At 45.2% G+C, this 26,248-nt stretch overlaps 1 protein-coding gene across 2 annotated transcripts in view; it reads left to right on the forward strand.

The window, feature by feature from the left end:
- The window catches only part of JAK1 (Janus kinase 1), a 245,042-nt gene that overhangs the window by 197,589 nt on the left and 21,205 nt on the right, over positions 1-26,248 (forward strand). For both annotated transcript variants that reach the window (XM_068964049.1, XM_068964048.1), the window contains exons 4-11: positions 196-319; positions 7,069-7,222; positions 10,458-10,621; positions 12,465-12,807; positions 14,662-14,847; positions 19,020-19,177; positions 21,080-21,203; positions 23,285-23,471. In XM_068964049.1, coding sequence (XP_068820150.1) covers positions 196-319; positions 7,069-7,222; positions 10,458-10,621; positions 12,465-12,807; positions 14,662-14,847; positions 19,020-19,177; positions 21,080-21,203; positions 23,285-23,471 — 1,440 coding nt within the window. The remainder of the gene's footprint in view (positions 1-195; positions 320-7,068; positions 7,223-10,457; positions 10,622-12,464; positions 12,808-14,661; positions 14,848-19,019; positions 19,178-21,079; positions 21,204-23,284; positions 23,472-26,248) is intronic.

The raw sequence follows: 26,248 nt of genomic DNA on the forward strand, positions 1-26,248 counted from the left end.
TAATTTTTTATTATTATGTTTAAAACTGCCTGATTGTGCATGGTTCAAGTTGTATTTAGCTCCAAGAGGATGCAAATATGACCTGGATTCTTTTTGAATGAGAGAATTGCTGGTCTTTACGTATGTGGTGCTTTGAAAAAAGATGGCCAGATCTACTGTCTTTAATATTCTGATCCATTCTTTACTTTTCCCTAGGTATCTCTCCTCTGTGTCACAATCTCTTTGCCCTGTATGATGAGAACACCAAGCTCTGGTATGCTCCGAATCGCACCATCACCGTCGACGACAAAACATCACTCCGGCTCCACTACCGGATGAGGTATGGGTGCCTGCCAGTCTGTCTCGTGCAGTGACGCCCAACGGTTAGCCTGGAGGCCCAAGTCACTTAGCAAGAGGCAGTGTAGTCATTTTTGTAATCTGTAAGTTTTGTATTTGTTTGCTATGAGAAAAGACTTCTTCAGTATTTGGAAAATAATTCAAGATGAGTTGGATCGCCTTCCTCTGTTGCATTTTAGAAAAGAAATCATTAAAAAGCAGGGGGTATTTTGAATAGAATTAGTACCTTACAGCAGAGTTTTTCATTCAGTGGATTATGGTTATGAGTTTAATTTAGAGAGTTATGACCAGAAATTTTTTTAGAAAGAGAGATGGATGAAAATAGATAATATCAGCATATGTACATAACCTAAGAATATTATTTTTAGGTCTGTAGTTTGAGATTAATCTGTATGTTCTAGGTCGTGGTATAATAAAATGTTTCTTAATACATTATCTGTATGTTTTAGCTCATTGTATAATAAGATATTTCTTACTAGATAGCTTGAAAAACACTGCCTGAAGTGGAAACCTAGAAATCCTAGCTTGGTCTTGTTCTAAAGCGGTGGGTGTTTCAATCCACTGCCTGAGGACTTTGGTCTAGTGGGGCTGTAGTTTTTCTTCTAGTGAATATTTTATCTTTCCTCCCATATTGTAGACTTTGTTAAGTGTCACATAGTCTCCTAAAGTGGCATAGTCAGTACTTCATCACTATAATCTCTTGAGTTTATAAACATGTTTGATCTGTATGTTGAATTAGAAGTGTGTTTATGAGATACTAGTTAACCACAAGCTTCCCTTTAGCTCAGTTGGTAAAGAATCTGCCTGCAATACAGGAGACCTGGATTCGATTCCTGGGTTGAAAAGATTGTCTGGAGAAGGAAATGGCAACCCACTCCAGTATTCTTGCTTGGAGAAGCCCATCACAAAGGAACCTGGAGGGCTTTAGTCCATGGGGTCACAAGAATCAGACACGACTTAGCAACTAAACCACCTACCACCAGTTAACCACAGGTTCACACGTGTATTTAGCAGAGAAGCTGATAAATAGGGTGAATTCTTTTTGAAAAGAATCTTAACGTACCTAGAGGGGGTTAAGTCAGTGATTTGGCTCAGGTGCTACTGGAATGCAGGGTCGTGTAGAACAGCCTGGGGATCTCAGAGGCTCTCCACAGTACCTTAACTGCTATTTCCATTGAAGGGTCAGTAGAGTTATTACCATTCTGCAGTGGCTGGGTGTTTTTCTCAGTGGAAGCTGAACCAGATGTACATTCTTTGATAATCATCCTGGGCTGATTTTCTCCTCCCTCCTTACTCACCCTTGGTCTCACCTTGAGAGGTGTGTGTCATGAGAGATTTCATACCTCAGGTTTAGGGAAAAGTTCATCCCACCCAGCTGAGCCTTCTGGCTAACTTTGGATTTATTTTTCAGAGTGTAATCCTGTTTCTGTGGCCTGGGGGTTGGCTCTGCAACCCAACATCGAAACATGTATTTGTCTGGGAAGGAGGCTTGTCACTCAGTTCTAGTTCTTTCCCTCTAGGTTTTTAGACTCAGATTCTAGAATGGTAGAATATGGGACTTGGAAGGGACCTGAGTTTGCCTGATTCAGCTCTTCCTATTTTTTAGGGGGAAACTGATGTCCAAAAAAGACAAGTGAGTTACTCAAAGTTACATACATAGTGACTTGTCTTGTTAGCACTAGAATCCTCTTGGTTGGTCATGATGAAAAGCTGTCTTTGACAGCTCCCCGTTTCTGTTGGGAATTCCCAGGTGGTGCTAGTGGTAAAGACACCCACCCCAACCCCCCATTGCCAGTGCAGGCAATGTAAGAGACCCAAGTTTGATCCCTGGCTTGAGAAGATTCCCTGGAGAATGAAATGGCAACCCGCTCCAGTATTCGTGCCTGGAGAATCCCATGGACAGAGGAACCTGGTGGGCAACAGATCACGGGGTCTCACAGAGTTGGATACACACACACGCATTCCCGTTAGCTGCCAGGAAGTTCTTGGCTGCCGCATTTTCGGCACCTTGACTTTGTACCTGGCATTGCGCTTCAACAGGATATTGCCTTGTTACCACAAACTCTTTGAACTTGGACAGATCCCACCCTAAGCTAAAACATTTGCATTACAACAAACTATATAATTTTGAAACCTCATCATCTCACCACTAAAGAAGGTGTAATATGAAAATAAATATTGCTGACTATTTCAGGGGAATCCTAGCTCTATTTGGGGCAGTATTTTTGTACTTTAATTATAGTTTTCTGCTTTTAGATAATTTTTTAGCTATTGTTTTATGATTTATCTTAATATAAGGCAAATATATTCTTTATTCCTTTTAAGAAACTCTAAATGAATTCCACTATCCATTAGTCAGGTTCTATAGAAACCTAAAGAGAATTTGTTGTATATAATATCTGTACATTAGCTTAGACTATGTAATCATCTGTAGTATAATTTTCTCAAAAACTTACAAGGAAGGCATATCTCTCATTGGTGGGTCTGTCTGTCTGATGATCCCTTCCTCCCTCCTTCCTTCCTGCAGTATTCTTCCACATCATTCGGCAAAGGAATATAGTCCATTATCATATTACATTTATTTAGGTCATCCTTAATTTTTTTCCATTAGCATGTTGTAATATCAGGAATTGGTGGCCCAGGTTTGATAATTAATTTTGAAAGGAGTGTACAATTTCTGTCTTGAGGGTGCTTACTGGTTTAGTCTTATTAGCGATTAGGTAGGTGTTGATTTTTTTTTTTTCTTGAAACGTTTCCGTTGTTACACTAATTTATATATTTTTATTGAAGTATAGTCAGTTTGTAGTTTGTTTCATATGTATAGCATAATGATTCAATATGTTTTTTAGCAGATTTACTACTTTATTTTTTGGTTGGGGGGGTCTGCGTCACTGCACGCAGGCTTTCCCTAGTGGTGAGCGGGGGCTGCTCTTTGTGTTGGTGTGCGGGCTTCACTGGGGGGTCTGCGACGCTGCACGCAGGCTTTCCCTAGCGGTGAGCGGGGACTGCTCTTTGTGGTGGTGTGCGGGCTTCACACTGCAGCGGCTTCTCTTGTTGTGCAGCGTTGTCTCTAGTCGCTTGGGCTTCAGCAGTTGCGGCCTGAGCGCTCAGTAGTTGAGGCTCCTGGGCTCTTAGAGTAAAGGCCCAGTACTTGTGGCCCACAGGCTTAGTTGCTCCATGGCATGTAGAATCTTCCCAGACCAGGGATCGAACTGGTGTCCCTTGCATTGCAAGGTGGAGTCTTAACCATTGGACTACTGGGGAAGCCCTGAGATTCAGTATTTTTTATTTAAAGTTATTACAAAATAATGGCTGTATTTCCCTGTGCCATACAATATATCCTTGTTGCTTATGGAAGATGTTGATTTCGGCAGTCACTAATCTAAAGGTTTTTTTCATTTTAGTGTCTTATTATATAGAGAGCTATCAGTCTCTAACTATAGGCAATTTCCAGAGATCCAGCCTTGTTTTAGGCTCCCTTCAGCCTTTCTGTAGTGAAGACGTTGTACATTGCCTTATCTTGTTGAACATCTTACCAAAAGGCTTCCAAGGCAAGGCTGGTTTCACAGCATTCAAAGACGGCAGCCTTGGGAAATGTCCTTGTCCAGTCCCAAGGCGGTATGCTGGGTGCGTGGCTCTTTATCATAGAGACTCAGCGGGGATGTGGGAAATCCATGGTTCCTACTGGTTCAGGGAAAAGTGAAGTCGCTCAGCTGTGTCCGACTCTTTGCGACCCTATGGACTGTAACCTACCAGGCTCCTCCGTCCATGGGATTTTCCAGGCAAGAATACTGGAGTGGGTTGCCATTTCCTTCTCCAGGGGATCTTCCCGACCCAGGGATTGAACCCGGGTCTCCTGCCTTGCAGGCAAATGCTTTAACCTCTGAGCCACCAGGGAAGCCCAACTGTCATCAATTTTGCTCTTTCAGACAGCTTCCTCCACCCTTGACATCCCTTTACCTCATTATCCCAGGTAATCTTCCATGCGTGCTGCATGCTAAGTCTCTTCAAAGAGTCATGTCCGACTCTTTGCTACCCCATGGACTGGGACCCGCCAGGCTCCACGTGAGAATGCTGGAGTTGGTTGCTATGTCCTCCTCCAGGGGATCTTCCTGACACAGGAATTGAACCGTCATCTCTTAATGTCTTCTGCATTGGCAGGCAGGTTTGTTACCACTAGCGCCAACTGGGAAGCCCAGAAGTGAAAATGTTAGTTATTCAGTTGTGTCCAGCTCTTTCCGACCCCGTGGACTATAGCCTGCCAGGATCCTCGGTCCATGGGAGTTTGCAGGCGAGAATACTAGAGTGGGTTGCCATTTCCTTTTCCAGGGGATCTTCCTGACCCAGGGCTTACACCTGCATCTCCTGCACTGGCAGGTGGATTCTTTCCCACTGCACTACCTGGGAATCGTATCTCTTTGTGAGAGGCCTGCTTTGAGCCTTTGTGTATGGAGTGCTTGGCACATAATTAGCACTTGGAAGCTCTTAAGTTACTCTCTTCATCATCCCATTTAGACCTCTCACCTGTCTCCTCCCAGGCAGGACCCCCCAGAACTTATAATAGATCACTAGCTTATTGTATGAATGATGGGAATGATCCATTTTGGTTTTCCCTCAGTGGTCCGAGGAGTCTGCCATGGCCTTGTCCCTCTTTTTCTGCCCCAGCTTCAGATTTCCTGCTTAGCTGCTGGAGCTGGTTCACCTGTTACTTTCTGTCTGCCCAGGGCAGCCAATCCTAGAGGAGTCCTCCTGGCCTGTGCTCTGTTCTGCCCTTGAAGAGCAGGCTTCTCAGCCTGGGGGCAGCATGGATGCCAGCCTCTCGGGCAGCTGAGAGCTACAGGCTTCTACTTTCAAGTAGGAGGGTATAGACGGGGACAGTCCTGTAGCTGCAGTTTATGCTACATGTGGACTCTGTAGATATATGGCTTTTTTCTGCCTGAGAGAGAGATGCCAAAGGCCACAGTCAAGTTATTAGTCACTTTGGTAAGTTACATAAAACATGGGTTATATAGAATCACTGGAAAGTTGTAAAATGTTGATTTTACCTTTAAAGTAACTCCTTACCCATCCCTCCCATTTTAATGACTACTTCTTGAATTCGGTCATTCATTTGCTGTTCATACATCCAACAAGCGTGTATTAAGCACCTGTTCTGTGCCAGGCACTGTGGATTTAGTGATGAGCAGGACAGCTGAGGCCTCTGCCCCACGAAGCTCACGGCGTTGCCCAGGTGGTTGCCGCAGGAACCTGTTGTCTCTCGGCCTCTCTCATTTCAGTCCATCTTCCAGGGGGATCCTACCTCACGTCAGTTTGGCTCGCGTGGTTTTCCTCTGCCTTCTGTGCCTGGTCCAGACTCCATAGCCTGCCTGGTGTTTGTTTACTCTAGTCCTAACTCCCTTCCCAACCCTTTACCCTTCCCTGCCACTGCCCCTGGCAGTGGGGGCAGCTTCTCCGTCCTTGAACCTCCATTGTACCTTACCTGAGACTCTCATGTTTAAGAAACACTTAGCTATGAGGCACAGGGCCTAGGGTTCACAGTGTTGTTAGATCCCCACAGAAGTGTTTTAATTTCGTTTTAGTTAAGAAAAAAAGTAATCCAGCCTGGATTATATTCATCTTTATATCACCACAGTTGTTATATTTATATTTACCTTTAATAAGGTATTGCTACATTACTGTTGCATTTGACTGATTGCCTCTAGGAAGGGGATTCACAGCAGGCAGGGGCTGTGCCTGAGAACCCCTTGCCTTCCAGAGCCTGGCCGGGCCCTGCGTGCCCCAGGTTCTGCCAGGACAGCTCTCTGACAGGTGCCTGGGTTTAATGGCAGCTCCTTTTGAGGAGGAGATTTTATTTGTTCCTTCCTTATGCTGTCATGGTTTTTCCTCAGCACATGGGCCTGTCAAGGGAGAGAGACCCAGGGACCTGCTGAGTCTGTAACCGAAAGCTCTCCTGGGTCAGTTTGGCTTATTCACCTTCATACCTTCCAGAATTCCTGGTGTTTCTGTTACAGTGGCAGAGAAAAGAAGTAGTGGAGAAAACAGGCTCTTGGTCTTAGGTCACCTCCTCTCTTGGAACCTCAGTTTCCTCCTCTATAGAATGGAAGCGGCGAAACATAACTTGTACAGTTACTGTGAACATTAAGTAGCATATATGAAGTGTTCACTAGGCCAGGGCACTGCAGCTGATGCTTGAAATAGTGTGCATGTATTTCTTCTGTTTTAAAACTTTGTTCACTGTAAGATAAAGTATCAGTAACAGCAATCTGAGAAATAGGAAACACTGCTATATTAACTGTATGACTTAACTGTGTGATAAAGCTAGATTTCAGAAATATTAAACTGAATGAAGTAGGTCTTAGATTCAAGGTAGGCTGGCATCACTAAAGGTGGAGCGAGTGGCTGGGCTAACATCTAGTTCTAGTCAGCAGTGTTTAGGAAGACATAGTGGAAGGTCAAAGGTGCTATCTCCATGATCTTAAGGAAGTCACCTTATCTCCTTGAGTCATAGGCGAGGTTCTGGCAGGACGCTCTTCACAGAGTGCTAGTAAGAATGAAAGAAAAGGACCTTATAAACAGTGAAGTGCTTACCCAGATGAAAAGTCTATCTGTTTGCTTACTTCTCAGGGAAGTTTAGCCTGCGGCACTGATCACCCTGGGTAGAACCAGGACACCGCTACCATGCACACCAAGGTCCTCTTTCCCATGATTAACCTTCATCTTCCTGCCGTTCAGGTTCTATTTCACCAACTGGCATGGGACCAATGACAACGAACAGTCAGTATGGCGACATTCTCCGAAGAAGCAGAAAAATGGCTATGAGAAAAAAAAAGTTCCAGATGCAACACCTCTCCTTGACGCCAGCTCACTGGAGTATCTGTTTGCTCAGGTAAGATGTTTGGGCCCAGGGGAGCCTGGAGTTTGTGGAGTGGGTGAGACATGGCAGGGGTCAGATTCCCTGGCACAGCCGACCATGGTGGCCGCTTAGATGCTTTATGACCTGTTCTGTGGGTTGTTCTCGTCAGCCCTGGACTTACTTCCAGTGAGAGGAAGGGAAGGCAGTTCAGCATCCAGTGGGGGCTGGTTATCCCACTTGTGGGCCTTTCCCCATCCCTTTTCCCCCCAACCCTATTCACTTCCTCTCTGTGGTGCCTCCTGCGCCAAGAGCAGAGGGGAGCTCTAAGTGAGGGAAGGTGTCATTGAGCAGGGTTGGTCATGAAGGTGCTTCTCAGCAGTCACAGAGGGCAAGGAGGTAGCTGCTCTGAGTCATAGCGGTGGTGAGTGGAATGGTTAGACACTAGAGAAAAGCCAGGAAGTGAAGTTCAAGTCACCCAAATTATATTAACCTGAGATAACTAGCATTTTTGTTTGTGTGCTTCCTGATTTTATCATACACATATGTACCATGCACTTGAGGTATCTGAAAATATCTTATTCTGAGTGTCTGTGTACTTTTGGCTAAGCTACTGTCTTGTGGTGAGCAAAACAGACATAGTCTCTGCAAGCCCCTGATATTTAATTGAGTTGGACAAACGAAACAAGCAGATAAAATGATACATAGATAATACACAAGGAATTGTGAAAAGTTCTATGAACGAAAAAGCTTTTGTTGTAGGGAATATGGGGAGGGAGGTTTAAATGGGGAGAGCTCATTTAAATAGTATAATCAGAGGTCTCTCCAAAGAGGTGGCATTTGTACTGAACCTTGAAGAATAAAAAAGTGTCTGCATTTCTCAGGGAGGGGTAGGGAAAGCATTTCTTTGGAGAGGAGCAGTTTTTCAAAAGCAGCACTGCTGACACTTTGGGCTGGATAATTCTTTGCTGTAAGGCACTGGGCACTGTGAAATATTTATGCACACCCTGGCCTCCCCGCTCCTTGGGTGCCAAGTAGCATCAGCGTTGTGGCAGTTGAGGTGGACGGAAATGGACGGATCTGTGATTAATTTTGGAGATAGACTTGATATGATTTGCTGTGAAGTTGGATGTGGAAGGTTGAGGGTATTGGAAGCATCGAAGATGATTTTGAGATTTCTGTTTTGGGCAGTGTCTGACAGAAATTGGAATGATTCCCTGCATAGGAAAGAGTGGACACAGCAGATTGGAGAAGGGGGGATGGAAACCAGGAGCTCTCTTTCAGAGATACCTATGAGATATGTAAGTGGAGATTCCTGGTAGGAAGTTGAGTATGATACTGGAATCCAGAAGAAAAGCCAGCCTTCATTTAACTAGTCATTGGTTCTAAATCTTTTTCTTTTTGTTTTTCCCTGTTACACTATCACTGTTACAAAACAGCCTCAAACATATTTCTGAATATGTGTTCTCCGTATTATTTCCTTAGGATATAGTTTGTCACATTTGGGTTTTGTGTCACAGTCATCATCTGCTCTACAGCTTTAGTTATTGATTGCACTTTCCATACCATATCTGAGGAGTGGCCTCAGAGACTGCAGAGAAGTGAAACAGCACAGCCCTGGGCAGACACTGTGTGGAAAAAGTAAAGTGAACTGGCCATTTTCACATTGGTCTTTTTGAATCCAGCCTCCCAGTTTTACACATATTCGTGTCTGAGATTAATTCTTTTACTTTTTTGGAAGAGAAAGTGTAAAGAAAGAGTGCCCCATACTTCAGGAGTGAGTATGAGATTAGAATCTGACATTTCAGAGCTTCAGGAATGAATTACTTGAGGTAGTTGTACAGTGATGGTTACAGAAAATCACAGCCAGACAAAACAGTTTTGAATTTTGTTCTCGTTCACATACACTGCTGGCAGAGATGATTGTTGTTGGTCCTCAGTAATTTATAAAAGTGGTCAGTGTCCTGTTCTCGCTGACAGAAACCAGAAGTCCTGCCTTGAAAAAAGGAGAGCGGCAGTGGTGAGAACCCTTCATTTAAAACCCATTAAAGTTGCTTCAGGGAAAGCGAGTGTCTTCCTGATGTAGGACCACCACCCCAGACTTCATGTCTGCCTCTTTCCAAGCTGGAGAAAGGCTAACAGTCCCTTCCTGAGAGCTTGGTCTGCTTGCAGTCGGTGAGCAGAGACCGCGTGTGACGGTGGTGCGGAGCTGCAGCCCTGTAGTCGCATCTGGTCTGATACCCACTGCCCTCCACCTCTCACCACATGCGCACACTCAGGAGGTCCCTGGCACCCACAGGGCTGTTATACTTGTCTTTGGTTTTGGTAACTACTTGAGGTTATGTATTTCCATTTGTTCTTCTTTCTCTGCTGGAGTCTCCATGAGATCAGGGATGTGGTTTGGTCTGCTGCTAGCACCTTGAATAATATCTGGCCCATAATTAGTTCTTGTTAGTCAATAATTACCAACAGAGTGAGTGATGTTATTTACCCTTTGGGTGCCTTAGATTCCTCCTCTGTTAGGCAGAGTTGGTGATGTTAGCATCCCACTCATAGGGCTGTTGTAAAGAGTAAATGAAATAGTGAACGAGGAACCGCGCGCAGTGCCTAGCACTCAGGGCAGGGCTTAATAAAGGGGACTGAGCAGCAACGGTGGCATCATTACTCTGTACAAGACAGGTAGGTATTGGCCACTGCTTTTTAGTTTTCATTTTTGTTTTCTGAAGCCCTCATGGACTCTTGGAATGTGTGGCATACCTCCATGAGTGAAGGGTTGTATTTTGAGGATACGTTTCACTATTAGGAACTTTAACGGCAGAGGTTGAAAAAACTCACGTGTGGTCATAACTCAGTGTAGAATCTGGATTCCTTCTCCTTTCTGTCAATCTGCATCAGGAGGGAGGTGGGTGCTCAGTTCATTGTGGAGCTAGCAAATGATCAAACCCCAGCCAGCTGTCACCTCCGATGCCCTGGTGCAGTCCAAGCCTAGTACATGCTGCTTTTTACCATCACTTCCGTGGGAAGCCCTGTGGAGGGGCTTATTGACTTTTAAAGGAATGAATTAGCCTGGGGAGAACATTTCCCAGGCCCTTTCGTGCCCAACTATTGAGAAAGAGGTGCCAGGGAAACTCTAAGTCTCATTAGTCTCATTGCTGTACTGTATTTTGGGTAGCACTTCCCTGTGTGGGGAGCCTTCCTCCTAAGATCAGAAATGGGGGTGGATGCTTAAAACTTAAGTGGTGATTCATTTCTTCTCATCTTTGCTCCAAAGGGACAGTATGATTTGGTCAAATGCCTGGCTCCCATTCGAGACCCCAAGACGGAGCAGGATGGGCATGACATTGAGAACGAGTGTCTGGGGATGGCCGTGCTGGCCATCTCCCACTATGCCATGATGAAGAAGGTGCAATTGCCAGAACTCCCCAAGGACATCAGGTAAACCTTCCTGCTGGCTGAAAAACTGATTGTGGGGATGGTGTTATTTTTATACATTCTCATACACCTCAGTTGTTGGCTGACTGCTGCTTTCTGCAGAACCCAACTTTTTTTAAGAATATTTATGATAAAAGGTAGTACAATTATAATTGTGTCCTGAATTTGAATGTTGGCTGACGACCTCAGAAATTTGTATTAGGGTGAAAGTTCTGGGCTGGGTCACCAGTCAAATGAGTGGCCCACATGCCCGTCCCCTTGCTCTCTGCCCATGCTGGGCATTGGCATCTGTCCCTGCACTTTTTCCTTTTGTGCTGGATCTGTCCTAAAATCTTTGATGTAGCTCTAATGCAGCTGCTATCATTTCCAGCCTGTACTGGTTCACTGGAGAGCTGTTAATTCCAATGTGAAGCACGATCAACTGTTACCTTAAGAAAATTGTATTTACTTAAAATTATCATTTGCAAGCAGGTCCTTCTGAAGGAATATTCAATCTGTATAACTTCCACCTATCTATGAAATACTAATATAATTTTTATTTTATTCTTTTGGCCACCCACCCATCATGGGGGACATCTTAGTTCCCCAGCCAGGGATCAAACTGATGCTCTCTGCAATGTAAACACAGTTGTAACCATTGGACCACCAGGGAAGTCTGGAAATATAATTTTTAAATCAATGCGCTATTGTGTTTGTCCCAAGACAGTCATTTTAAGAGGGGATTATTTCTAGCTGTGTTATCTGTGATAGGTGGCATGCACCTTCTCGTAAGGTTACATCTCGTATCTCCCTGCCCTTGACCAGAGTCTGGAGCAGATCAGGAGGTGCTCCTCAGAAATGCAGGGACTGGTGAGACACACGCTACACTGCTTTCTCCTGTTTCTGTGGCCTTTGCTCTGGGCACCTCCTCTTTATTTTTGCATGAGGCTAAAGTTAAAAATAGCTCTCCTCTGACCTTCCCCTCTGTTGCATTAATCTAAAAAAGAAGTTACAGTATTTGTTGGGGACGAATTTCAAGCTCCACAGTTTTCCGCTGTTGTGAAACTATCAGTGCGGCAGGGATTCCCCTGTGCTGAGTGCTTTCTCAGGCTGAGTCTCCCCACTTGTTTGACTGCCAGCGGACTTGCTCTCTTTTTTCTCGGATGTTCATACCCCTCTTAAACCTGGGTCTTGTTCTCACAGTGCATCCACTTGCTTGATTCTTAGTCATAGACACTCTCTCATTAGCACCTGGATGGTTACCTAATCTTTCACTCTATCTGTTGATCCATTTAATGTATCTGGGACATCTGCCCACAGCAAACACTAGGTCTTTTGTATTTGATTAGCTTTTATGTGTGTTTCCTATTTCTTATAAAGGCAGCCTGTGATCTTTATAGAAAAACTGTCAAACAGATGTGCAGGTAGAATGTGTGGAGCATCTGTCGTCACGCTTGACGCCTTCCAGGTGACTTTCTAACTGCTGAGGTTCTAGCTGAACCTTAGCAACAGTTTGTTCACGTGAACACCAGTGTACGTGGGAAGGGACAGTGACATTAGCAAACAAAAACAGAAAGCTGCCATTTTGCTGCCTGCCTTTGTGACCCGGAAAATCTGATGATTCCTGTAGGAATTTCCATTTCAGTAAAATCTATGGAACAGGTACTTGTCTCTTTTCTTTCAGTCCCTGTTCACCTACATCTCCCTATGATTATCATCCTGAGTTTTACTTTAAGACCTCTGGGAGTAGAACCTTTCTCATTTGGCAGCAGAGAGAAGGAAGGGTTACAGGCTTACGTTTGTTTCCGAGCTCTTCTGCTAACCTATACATAAAAAAGAGATTTTTTTCTTTTAAACTTTCTTTTAGCTACAAGCGATATATTCCAGAAACATTGAATAAGTCCATCAGACAGAGGAACCTTCTCACCAGGATGCGGATAAATAATGTCTTCAAGGATTTCCTAAAGGAGTTTAACAACAAGACCATTTGCGACAGCAGCGTGTCCACGCACGACCTGAAGGTGAAATACCTGGCTACCTTGGAAACTTTGACAAAACATTATGGTGCTGAAATATTTGAGACTTCCATGCTACTGATTTCATCAGAAAATGAGATGAATTGGTTCCATCCAAATGATAGTGGAAATGTTCTCTGCTATGAAGTGATGGTGACTGGAAACCTGGGAATCCAGTGGAGACAGAAACCACATGTAAGTGCCGATAGGGGCTGGTTAGAGCATCCTGTGTCACATGGTATGCTGTCTGTACTCTGTTAGTATTATCTCTGTGCATGTTCATCATCCCTGTCGGCTGAGTTTGTTTCATGGGCTAGCGACAGTGTATCATTCACCTTTTATTGTGTCCATGTAGCAGCAGACCTAAATAAATATTTATTGAGTTCTGTAGGGAAATAGAGAAATGTAGCATATACAATATGTAGTAATATATAGTAATAGCAGACATTTGGAGAATCCCATGGATTGAGGAGCCTGGTGGGCTACAGTCCACGGGGTCGCAAAGACTCGGACACGACTGAGCGACTTCACACACACTTCACACAGCAGACATTTACCAAGTGTTTACCATGTACCAAGTACTTTCCTAAGCAATTTACATGGATTAACTCATTTATTCCTTAAATCTATGAACGATACTACTGTTTTCCCTACTTTATAGATGAGCAGAAAGAGGTACAGAAATTTGCCCAAGGTCATAACTAACTAACTAACTTTTAACTAATAAGTGATTGTGCCAAGAATTGATTTTAGGTAATTGGCTCCTATTTCAGGGTAATTTTTCTTGCAATCTGGCACTTCTTTTTGAAGTGTTTATTGAATGAGGCAATAGACCAGATTGGTTTAAAAGCATGGGTTTTAAAGCTAAATAGACCTGGTTCGCATCCTAGCTCCACTGTTTATATTTACATGGCCTTGGGAGGGTTACTTCATATATATCAGCCACATATGCATTATTCATCTATAAAAAGGTAACACTTACTGTACTACCTCATAGTGTTGTTGAGAAAACTGTCATTTAGCATAGAGCTTATATAATAATAAATGGTGTATAATAAATGTTCAATAAATAATTATAGCTGCTATCATCATTATTTGGGCTTCCCTGGTGGCTCAGATGGTAAAGCGTCTGCCTACAATGTGGGAGACCCAGGTTTGATCCCTGGGTTGGAAAGATCCCCTGGAGAAGGAAATGGCAACCCACTCCAGTACTCTTGCCTGGAAAATTCCATGGACAGAGGAGCCTTACAGGCTACAGTCCATGGGGTCGCAAAGAGTCGGACATGACTGAGCGGCTTCACTTCTTCTTCTACTACTACTGACATAAAGGTGAAATTTACTTTCTACTCCTGTTTTATTCTCATGCTAAAATAATGCCAAACACTTACCAAGGGCTTTCTGTGTAGTGTGGGTACTGTGTTATTAAGAACCTACCTTCTGCTCTAAGAAGCCTGTGAAGACATAAGATCTCTGTTTTATGGATGGGTAAATGGAGGCTCAAAAAGATGACCTAACTAGTTAAGTAACGTAACTGGCAGAGTCAGGATCTTATCCAGATCTCTAGTCTCCAAGACTCTGCTACACAAAATATGTAAGCTTGTGCAGACACGTATGACTCCCCAAGTTATCCACGCATGGGATTCATACCTGCCCTTGAAAATTCCAACTTGATTATGGCTGTCTAGTCAAGACAGTCAGTGGTAGATTCTAAAAGGAGAAAGCCCATGCTCCTGGGGGGACCTGATTGTAGATGTACGCCTAGTGGGCAGTTATTTCCGCTCCTGAATTTGCTTGTACATTATAGATTATGTAAAGAGTTTAGTCAGTGTGTCCTTTAAGGTCTTTTCCAGGGGTAGGGTCCTAAGAATCCTTGGTGGGACCTGAATAAGCCCCTGGGTGCTGACTCTCCCAGCTCCTCCATCAGTCCAGGCACTCTGGCTTTCTATTGCTTGGCTGCAAGGCCCTATGTTGTTTTGCCAGGAGTAAATGAGAAATGCCAATAGAAAATGAGAAAGCTGGCTTCACTCTGTCGCTTATGCATTTTATCAGATTGTTCCTGTTGAAAAGGAAAAAAACAAACTGAAACGGAAAAAACTGGAAAATAAACACAAGAAGGATGAGGAAAAAAACAAAATCCGAGAAGAGTGGAACAATTTTTCTTACTTCCCTGAGATCACTCACATTGTAATCAAGGAGTCTGTGGTCAGCATTAATAAGCAGGACAACAAAAAAATGGTAAGTTTCCTCCAGAAGTGATTCGGCCTGGGTTTGGTGCTGGGAGGGGACTTTGCTGAGGACAGTTATGCAGCACGTGCTCTTCAAGGTTCCTGTCCCCGAGAGAAAATCTTGTGATCATCTTATTTAAGCCAAAAAGTCCCTGTTGCTGACATTGACATTATCAGTGTCTGTGTTTAAGTTACCTGGGTACATTCTAGTGCCTTTTTTGTTCTTCAAATGAAAACAGAATTTGTTATCTCTCAAAGATATTTCAGCATCAATATTCAGTTCACAAAAATTAGTGGATTTGAAAAAAAATTTGGTGAGTGAGGGTTAGCATTTTCTCCCAAGGGCTCCTGCACGGCCCCTCTGCTGAGTTGGGTGGGTCACCTGGGATGAGGTCGGTGGGAAGCCCCGCTTTGCACTTGAGCAGACTGTTGGGCCGGTGGCTGTGGCCACAGTGACAGTCCTCGTCATGGTGTCAGGCACACCCAAGTGACTCTCGAACAGAGGAAGGAGTATTCAACTTCACTTCCTCTTTTCTGGTATCACTTGAGGACATGATCTAGACAGGCAGGCCAGTTTGGCAGGGGAAGTGGGAGCCCAGCCAAAACAAACATGTTTGTGTCAGGGAAGTCACGGCCGACTGCTCGTGGAAAGGACAGGATGGGGAGACACAGTGCTCCGTGCAGTGGAGGTAGTCACCTAGGGAAGTACCATGTTATGCCTAAAATTGGCAAATTTTCCTGGGTCAAAATCCTAACACTCAGTGCTGGGAAAGAATCTGGTGATGCAGTTTAGGATAAGTGGCCATCCTTTTATATCTAGAGTAATTAGTCTTTTGGGTATACCTTTTGGTAAGGAGTTTGATTTGTTACTGTTTAGTCGCTTAGTCACCTCCAGCTCTTCGCAGCCCCGTGGACTGCAGCACATCATGCTTCTCTGTTGTTCACTATCTCCCAGGGTTTGCTCAGACTCATGTCCATTGAGTCGATGCCATCCAACCATCTCATCAACCTTCTCCTCCTGCCCTCAGTCTTTTCCCAGCATCAGAGTCTTTTCCAGTGAGTCAGCTCTTCTCATCAGGTGGCCAAAGTATTGGAGCTTCAGCCTCAGTTCTTCCAGTGAATATTCAGGGTTGATTTCCTTTAGCATTGACTAGTTTGATCTCCTCACTGTCCAAGATAACATGTATTAAAAGGCTTGAAAACATCTACATATTCCTCCATTCAGGAAATGAGGATCTGTCTTTTAGAAACTGAGATGCAGGCAGTGGTCGATGAATGAGAATGTTTATCCCAGCAGTATTTACAGTGTCAAAAATGCTGAAACTAACCTGGATATGATTATAGGAAAACGAGGAAATAAAATACAACTCATCTGAGAAGTAGAATATTATGTAAACAAATTGCTGAATTTTTAAAAATCTGGAAGAATGCCACATAAATGGAAAGCAACAGAATATGAAACTTAATGGAACCGATTATGTTTTAAAAAGTTTAAAGCATGCACATGCTCTTAGGAAAATAATCAAATATTAACAACTATTTGTTTATGATGGTATGAGTGATTTTAACTTTTAATTCTCCCTATCCTCCCTTTTTAAAAATAAATATACATTGATTGCCTAAGAAAACTGTAATAAAAATGTGATGGAAGACATAGAAGAGCCCAGATAGATGTTAGTGGAGACATGGAAAATGGCAAGAGGGAGAAAACAGAAATAAATGCTATTTATTCAGCATATTTGGAGAAGGAAATGGCAACCCACTCCAGTATTATTGCCTGGAGAATCCTGAGGACAGAGGGGCCTAGTGGGCTGCTGTCCATAGGGTCACAGAGAGTCAGACATGACTGAAGTGACTTAGCAGTAGCATCAGCAGCATTCAGCATGTTATAGATGTAAAATCATATTGTCAGGATTTTGGCTCCACTTCCAGTGGGGAATCTGAGACTTCAGGAGAGCTGTAGAAACTTGCACAGGGTTAGCTCCAGCCTGTACTGATTTGGGTTCCAAGGTGTCCTCTCCCTCTGGGACTCTGTAGTGAGGGAGAGCTTGGCACATCTGTGGTCTGGCTGTTCAACATGGGCAAACCCTGGAGACATGGCTGAGAAGAAGGAACAGCGGCCAGTGGATGCAGGCTTTGAGAGCCTTCCCTGTCCTGTCCTAGCTGACAGAGTCAAGGGCAGCACCCAGATGGTGCACCTGTCATCTAGGCCAGGGCTCACCCTGGCCACCTGGGCTGGTGGCTTTGTGCCAAGCTACAGTGCTTGTGGGGCTGGGGGAGGCGAGAAAAAACCCATACTCCTTGTTACTTTTTCTTTTACAAATACGAGGCCTGCTATGCACCAGGTACTTCCTGTTGTAAAGGTTTTGCAAATACCCACTCTTTTCATTTTCTTATTGACTGTATGAGGTGGGTATTTCATTATTCCCATTTTACGAAGGAGGAATCTGAGGCACAAAAAAGCTAAATAACTCAGCCAAAGTCATACAACTGTGACATTAAATCATTTGAAATTGCCAATATTTGGTAATTTTTGACAAAAAATGATAATTACATATGGTTAAATATACATAGAGACACTGAGACCTGGGTTCGATCCCTGGGTCGGGAAGATCCCCTGGAAAAGGAAATGGCAATCCACTCCAGTACTATTGCCTGGAAAATCCCATGGACAGAGGAGCCTGGTAGGCTACAGTCCATGGGGTCGCAAAGAGTCGGACACGACTGAGCGACTTGACTTGACTTCACTTCACTGAGATTTGAACCCAGATAAACTGGCTCCTGAAGCTGGTGGGTTGACCCTGTGTAGTGCTCTTTCCCATTTATCTCGTCCCCCTTCCCTTCCCAGCCGTGGGATTTCCAAGCTGTATTTTGGTTGCCGCTTTCAGGAAAGCATGATGCGATCATGTTATCAGGGCATACCTTGATTTATCTCTTCTGTCTGCATCTTCTTGACATCTCCCCTTTCTATTCAGACTTCTGCTTTCAGAAAACTTACATGGTTTCATTTGTATATAATGGGGTGAAGGGCTACCCAAGCCAGACTGCCTTGCCTTTGCTCTTTGGGGCTCTGCAGGGAGATGCTGGGTCACACCTGAAAGGAAGCACACTTAGCACAGAACCTCCTTCCTGGATCACCGTCCCGATAGTAGTCCTGCCCTCTCTTGGCCTCCTTGGCTCACAACACCATAACACCTTTCCTTTGGCATCCTAGCTAATTCTCATTGTAAGCCATTTACCTCCATTCTGCTGGTTGCTTATATCCCTCTCCCCCCACCCCTTCATTGGTCTTGTCTCTGCTTTTCTCTGCCACCAGCCTTTTCTTTCTCCATTGTTATGGAAAGAGTGTTATACTCCAGTGTCATTTTGCCCTTCTCTTAAGGCTCCAGTGTGTGTTAATGTTAGTATTTTTGTGAGCCAAAGCTCTAAATCATGGCTTTACATACCTTCATCAGATGTTCCTGGTTGACCCCACAGTTCCACTCAAATAAATGGGGTTATATGATTAAGACAAAAACCTCACCTGTCTTTACCTCGGAGCATTTTTCTTCCTTCCATGAAAACTCCCTCCCTCCTCCTCTTCTCTTTTGCCTTTGCCTTTCCCGCTGTGAGTAATGCTGCGCCTCCTCCAGACCCTCAGAGTTCCCTGGATTTAATCTCACAACCTCATCATTGTGTCTGGGACCATTCCTGAATTAAGATCCAGAGTTTCACCTTCTGAGCCAGCTCTGGATGGGATGAAGCACCTGTGCCTCTTTCTTTTCCTGTAAGCAGGAATAATGTGTAGTGCCAGGACCAGGGTACCACCTGCACACTCTCTGCTCTTCCTGCCTCCACTCTTTAATGTTGTTGCCGCCTTGAATCAGCCTTCCTCTTCCATCTGGTCCCAGGGGCAGCTTCTCCATGGTCTCATGTCTCCCACACAGCTGCTCCGCCAACATACACTGTTCCTCATGCGAAAAAGGTTTGAGGTAATAGATAAAAGAGTGTGGTGAACAGTCAGAATCGTTTATAAATGCAAGGGTGCAGTTACTGTCAACAGAAGGAGCTTCCTGTGGGGTCATGCATCTTCCATTGTGTTGAGCATGAATATCTTCTCACTGTGTACCTGCTCAGAGAGTCAGCTGCTGCTTGAGATGGCAGGCGTGTGATGTAACCATGGGCATTTCTGCTCTCTTGCAGGAACTGAAGCTCTCTTCCCACGAGGAGGCCTTGTCCTTCGTGTCCCTGGTGGACGGCTACTTCCGGCTCACGGCAGATGCCCATCACTACCTCTGCACCGACGTGGCTCCCCCGTTGATCGTCCACAACATACAGAATGGCTGTCATGGTCCAATCTGGTTGGTTCGATAACTTTTCCAGTCATCTTTGGTGTGAAAAGAGCAAAGAGATGGGAGGGAGTGTGGCCTTCTCAGGCATGAGTGTCATCGAGCATTAGGCTGAGCACTTCTTTGGTGCCCTTGACTGTCCCTGCCGTCCTGGCCAGGCCTTCCCGTCACCTCTTCTCCCTTATGTGGGTGTCCTCACAGTTGAACTCCTCACCTCTCCATAGCTGACCCAGAAGCACTACATCCCGGGATCCACCGGGGTCCCTACACATCCTAACTCCTTGCTGTGCCAAACGCTCTGGGTGATTCGAGAAAGATAGCACACAGATCTCAACAGCAGATGGTGTAGTGAGAAACAGAATCCTGAGTGGGCTTGTCCTCCGGTGTCAGATGCACAGTGAGGGTGACCAAGCCTTAGTGCTGGAAGGGGCCTTTGCTGGGTATCTCATCCCACCTGCATCTCAGACACCTGTGGTGATGGCATCCCTAGTACTTCACAAGGCAGCGAGAAGCTTGGAGCTCTGCAGACTTGCTCACCTTTCTGATAGGGAGTTGAAGTCTGCCTCCCTGTAAGTTCTGTCTACTCATCTGAGTTCTGCCATTTTGAGCGATAGGAATTCAACTTCCTCTTATCCGTGACCGTCCTTCGGGCAAAGGAACACAGCTGCTGGGTTTCCTCTGAGTCTCTTCCAGACCACAGTGTATCTTGCGGAAGCACCTCTTCAGCCACCTTTTGCATGAAGTGGTCCCCACCTTCTTCCTGATCCCGGGTGCCTTGTGGACTGAAAGTTTGTCAGTGGTGTGGTCCCGGCGTGGAGAGGCTCACACACACACACAGAATTGCAGAGCAAGGGCTGAGCTTTATGATAAAGCATGGCCCCTCAGATATCCCAGCTATAGTTAAGTGTCAGAGCTGTGGCACCTGCTTCTCCCCTTAGACTGGAAAGCCTTCCCTCCCGAGTCCAGACAGCCACCACTTCCTTCAGGGTCACTCACATGTCACCTTATTGGTGAAGTCTTCCCTGGCCACCTTATGTAAAGTAATGACCCCCTTCCCCCTCTGTACCCCATGCTCCCTGGCTCCTTCACTCTGCTTTATTTGTTTCCAGTGGCGTTTATTGCCTCCTGCCACGTTCAGTTTATGTACTTTGATTCTGTCTGCCTGTGCTTATCACCCAGTGACTGGAGCCCTTGGTGCCTTTCTAACACATGTTGACCACACAGCCCCCTTATCGGCCCTCAGTGAGCAGAGCTCACTGGATGTAGTAACCTCACATGTGGATTTATTTAGCAGCTGTTTGTTCACTGCCTCCTGTGTGCGAGACTCTTCCGTCCTGGGGACACAGGAGTGTCGGACAGGCATGTTTTCTACTCACAGCTTTTCAGTTCTCGTTGATTCCTTTATTCAGTGTTTATTTCTCAGTTATTCACTTATCTATTGATAAGTGATATGATAAGCTGCTGTGAGCCAGGCATGCTCTGGTCATTGTGGATACAGCAATGAACAGAACAGCCCCAAATTCCTGCTATCCTGAGGCTCATGTTCCAGTTGTGCAGCCTGGGATGGTGGTGGAGGGAGCTCTACCACAGCATCGAGGCAGCTCCACGTCCCAGCCTTGGGGGAGCTCTTCTGGCTGGAGTGGAGACGGTGTGTGTGGGGAAGTCAGGGATGGGTGGGCTCAGGGCCTGGTGCAGTGGGCTGAGCCCCCTTCTCGACCTTGGAGACCTGGTCTATTTTGAGGCTTCTCAGCACCTCAGCCTGCCTCATGTCTTACATGGGAGAGGACGTTAGGACCCAGGCCAGGTGATATGAGGAGACGGCAGGCTTGAGGCCGCTGAGGGGCGTGGGCGTCCCTGGGGCTTGGCATGCTTCTGTTTGGTGTGAGCTCCCTCTCTGCCTCTCTCTCCTTCTAGCACGGAGTATGCCATCAATAAGCTGCGGCAGGAGGGGAGCGAGGAGGGGATGTACGTGCTGCGGTGGAGCTGCACCGACTTCGACAACATCCTCATGACCGTCACCTGCTTTGAAAAGTCTGAGGTGAGGGGCGGGAGTCGAGAGGCCTGGGCCCCTGAGGAGTCCCCGCAGTTCTGACGCGGGCCGCCTGCGCTCCCGGCGGAGCCCACTTGCAGGCAGCCGACCCTTTGGTCCTCAAGACCCCTTGTTTCTTCCTTCAGGGGACCCGCGGCAGGGTTCTCTGTGCTCTGGAAGGTGGAATCTGGCCAGAAAACGAGCTCACACAAAACACCCGGGGGCTTAAAGTGGTTTATTTTATACTCAGCTCCATCACAGACCCGAGCTCTGTCTGTCTGTGGCATTCACTGGTACAAACCAGTACCAATAAGACCTATTGGAAACCTGACCTAACAGTTTTCCCCAGATGATAGTTGCAGGCATTTTACCAGACAAATTGCACTCTTGCATTTTAACAGGATTTCTGTTAATGACTCAGGTGTGGTTGGAAGCTGGGAATGATGTGAGAGAAATCCTAATATTTTGGCTCAGGTAGAAGCCGAATTCCTGACTTGGCCTCACTAAACCACAGTGCTTTGTGATTCATGTAATTTTTAAAAAAATACAAGGAATGGACTACTTTAAAAGAGAGAGTTTTATAGAATTAGTCCAGATAAATACACTAGTGTTGACTGGGTTTACCATGAGCTGGGAGAACTGAGATGGGTGAGGGGCCGGCAAGGTGAGAGTCAGCGTATGAGTGTACTGCAGGCCTCGGGCATGGGAGGAAAAGGAAAGGACAGTCCCTGGGGCTGGACTCAGTCAGGAGTGGAAGGGGAAGTAGTGGAAGGAACCCAGTGCTGCCAGACTCCTGGACGAAGTCTCGAGGGGCCACTGCTCGCCTGGGGTGCTCCTGGACACCGTGGCCTTGGGGCTGATACAGGTGCAGTGGCTCAGCACCTGGCAGGCCTGTTGCTTGGCAGGATTCCTTTCTTCTGCATTCAAGCCCTGGAGGTGGAATTGACCTGGGCTGTACCGAGAATGTCAGTGATTCAGTCCCATGGTCTACCTGGTCTCAGGTTACCTGAGGAAAACAGGAATCAGAGATGCGGTCACTCCTACTGTTTGCTTCAGCTCAGCTGACATTGTGCTGAGCACTTTACCTGTTTATTCCCATAAGTTGCATTATCCCCATTGTACAGATGAAGAAACTGAGGCATCAAGATGTTAAATATCTTGTCTTAGTTTACACCATAAGCAGATCTTTCTGGCCCTCATTCAAACCACTAAAATGGTGTTCTTTGTACAAAAGTTCTCATGAAGGAAAGCTTCTGCTGTACTTCCTCTCTGGGGCACCATGCAACCCGGAAACGAGACCAGACAGCTATCTCCCACGTCCCCACAGGTTCTTAGAAGAGCTCAGTTTGAGGGAGTTCCTGGATACATTTTGCTGTAGTACTTACTTCATATGTAATAATATTTGCCAACCTCTTTGAAGTGCTTGCTGTGCTATGCTTAGTCGTGTCGGACTCTTTGTGATCCCATAGACTGTAGCCAGCCATGCTCCTCTTGGTCATGGGGATTCTCCAGGTAAGAATACTTGAGTCAATTGCCATGCCTTCCTCCAGAGGATCTTCCCAACCCAGGTCTCCCGCATTGCAGGTGGATTCTTCACCTCTGAGCCACCAAGAAAGCCCCTATAAAGTGCTTGCTTTTTCACATGCACCTTGCCTCATAACCATAGCCACAGTGCTGAGGTCGATGTTTTCACGGAGTTCATTCTGAGTGCCAAAATGAAGTGATGCTCTTGTGGAAGTCACTGCTGTGTGAGACTGTTTCCCTGGTGTTATTAGTAACTCCCATTTGTCAGCACCTTCTCCTGGATCTCCCTTATTAGATATTATTTTTGATATTTCTAATATTATTATTATTAGATAATATTATATATTATTAGATAATATTTACCTTTATTAGATGTTATTTCATTTATATATAATAAGCTTTTCATTTCTAAATAAATAGATTTACAGAAATGTTATGGAGATAATATGGAGCTTCTGTTTGCCCTCCACCTGGCTTCTCCTATTGTTAACATCATACATACCCAGGAGAGGTTTGCCTGACCCCTTTTAAAACAAATTCTTTCTGATCATTTTCCTAAATGGCAGGTGCTGGGTATCCAGAAACAGTTCAAGAACTTTCAGATCGAGGTGCAGAAGGGCCGCTACAGCCTGCATGGCTCGGACCGCAGCTTCCCAAGCCTTGGGGACCTCATGAGCCACCTAAAGAAGCAGATCCTGCGCACGGACAACATCAGCTTTGTGCTGAAGCGCTGCTGCCAGCCCAAGCCCCGAGGTCAGTCTCTCCGAGCCAGAGGCAGGCTGCATCCCCTCGCCATGCTCCGAGACCTAGGCCAACCGAAAGGTGCTGGGCGCTTTGAAGAAAATGGTCCTTCTGCCACTTCTAGGTGTTTTTCATTGAGTTTTGTTGCACGTCTGTCCCTGGTTCAGATCCTATTCCTCGGGTGTCAGCATTTTCTGTAGAAAAGACATACACCTTTTCTCAGTGTCTCAGTTAAGCTGCAGAAAGAGGCATGTTTAGGATTAGTAAGCAAGAATTTTTTTTCTTCCTTTCAATAAAATGTCCTGAGAGTTCCCCTGTCAGTGGTTTATCTGTCAGTCTGAGAAACTGTCCTGGCACATCTTCTGTGGGCCAAGGATTATGTTAGAGGCACAGAGAAATGCACACAACTCAATCCCTGTGCCCCAAGGGACTCCAGTGTAATACAAACAAATGTTACAGGTAAATGAGGCCGCTGTAGCATATGATCATCAGCGTAATACACACACGCATATTAGGCCCTTGGGTTTCAGAGGAGAGGACCATCAATATCCCTGAGTCACATGGTGTGGATGGCTACACAGAGGAGGTGGATCTTGAGCCAAGTGTTGGATAGTGAACAGTGTTGCTGGTTAGCTAAAGGAATTCCCAGCATACATGTGCAGGGCAAAGCAGAAAGCAGATGTAGACACTTCAGAAAAGCAGTAGAGGGCTAATGTGTTCGTGACATTGTACAGGAGACAGGGATCAAGACCATCTCAAAGAAAAAGAAATGCAAAAAAGCAAAATGGCTGTCTGAGGAGGACTTACAAATAGCTGTGAAAAGAAGAGAAGCAAAAAGCAAACGAGAAAAGGAAAGATATACCCATTTGAATTCAGAGTTCCAGAGAATAGCAAGGAGAGATAAGAAAGCCTTTCTCAGTGATCAGTTGAAAGAAATAGAGGAAAACAATAGAATGGGAAAGACTAGAGATCTGTTCAAGAAAATTAGAGATACCAAGGGAACATTTCATGCAAAGATGGGCTCAATAAAGGACAGAAATGGTATGGACCTAACAGAAGCAGAAGATATTAAGAGGTGGCAAGAATACACAGATGAACTGTACAAAAAAGATCTTCACGACCCAGTTCATCACGATGGTGTGATCACTCACCTAGAGCCAGACATCCTGGAATGTGAAGTCAAGTGGGCCTTAGAAAGCATCACTACGAACAAAGCTAGTGGAGGTGATAGAATCCCAGGTGAGCTATTTCAAATCCTAAAAGAGGATGCTGTGAAAGTGCTGCACTCAGTTTGCCAGCAAATTTGGAAAACTCCAAATTGGGAGTGGCCACTTTTTCAGTGCCCACAGGATTGGAAAAGGTCAGTTTTCATTCCAATCCCAAAGAAAGGCAATGCCAAAGAACGTTCAAACTATCACACAATTGTACTCATTTCATGTGCTAGTAAAGTAATGCTCAAAATTCTCCAAGCCAGGCTTCAGCAATACATGAACCATGAACTTCCAGATATTCAAGCTGGATTTAGAAAAGGTTGAGGAACCAGAGATCAAATTGCCAACATCTGCTGGATCATGGAAAAAGCAAGAGAGTTCCAGAAAAACATCTATTTCTGCTTTATTGACTATGCCAAAACCTTTGACTGTATGGATCACAATAAACTGGAAAATTCTGAAAGAGATGGGAATACCAGACCACCTGACCTGCCTCTTGAGAAACCTGTATGCAGGTCAGGAAGCAACACTTAGAACTGGACATGGAAAAACAGACTGGTTCCAAATAAGAAAAGGAGTACGTCAAGGCTGTATATTGTCACCCTGCTTATTTAACTTCTATGCAGAGTACATCATGAGAAACGCAAGGCTAGAAGAAGCACAAACTGGAATCAAGATTGCTGGGAGAAATATCAATAACCTCAGATATGCAGATGACACATCCTTAAGGCAGAAAGTGAAGAAGAACTAAAGAGCCTCTTGATGAAAGTGAAAGAGGAGAGTGAAAAAGTTGGCTTAAAGCTCAACATTCAGAAAACTAGGATCATGGCATCTGGTCCCATCACTTCATGGCAAATAGATGGGGAAGCAGTGGTTGACTTTATTTTGGGGGCTCCAGAATTACTCCAGATGGTGACTGCAGCCATGAAATTAAAAGATGCTTACTCCTTGGAAGGAAAGTTATGACCAACCTAGATAGCATATTCAAAAGCAGAGACATTACTTTGTCAGCAAAGGTCCGTCTAGTCAAGGCTATAGTTTTTCCTGTGGTCATGTATGGATGTGAGAGTTGGACTATAAGAAAGCTGAGCACCAAAAAATTGATGCTTTTGAACTGTGGTGTTGGAGAAGACTCTTGAGAGTCCCTTGGACTGCAAGGAGATCCAGCCAGTCCATCCTAAAGATCAGTCCTGGGTGTTCATTGGAAGAACTAATGTTGAAGCTGAAACTCCAATAATTTGGCCACCTGATGCGAAGAGTTGACTCATTTGAAAAGGCCTTGATGCTGGGAGGGATTGAGGGCAGGAGGAGAAGGGGACGACAGAGGATGAGATGGTTGGATGGCATCACCGACTCAACGGACACCAGTTTGGGTAGGCTTCGGGAGTTGGTGATGGACAGGGAGGCTTGGTGTGCTGTGGTTCGTGGGGTTGCAAAGAGTCAGACTCAAATGAGCAACTGAACTGAACTGAACTAAATGTGTTCAGTGCACTTAGAAAGAAGGAAGGAGGAGGCGACTAGTGCAGACTCAGGGTCATCGGAGGCTTTGTTTGCCACGCCGTGGACCTGGGACTTTAT

The sequence above is a fragment of the Capricornis sumatraensis genome, chromosome 2 (genome assembly GCF_032405125.1).
Source record: "Capricornis sumatraensis isolate serow.1 chromosome 2, serow.2, whole genome shotgun sequence".
Classification (NCBI taxonomy): domain Eukaryota; kingdom Metazoa; phylum Chordata; class Mammalia; order Artiodactyla; family Bovidae; genus Capricornis; species Capricornis sumatraensis.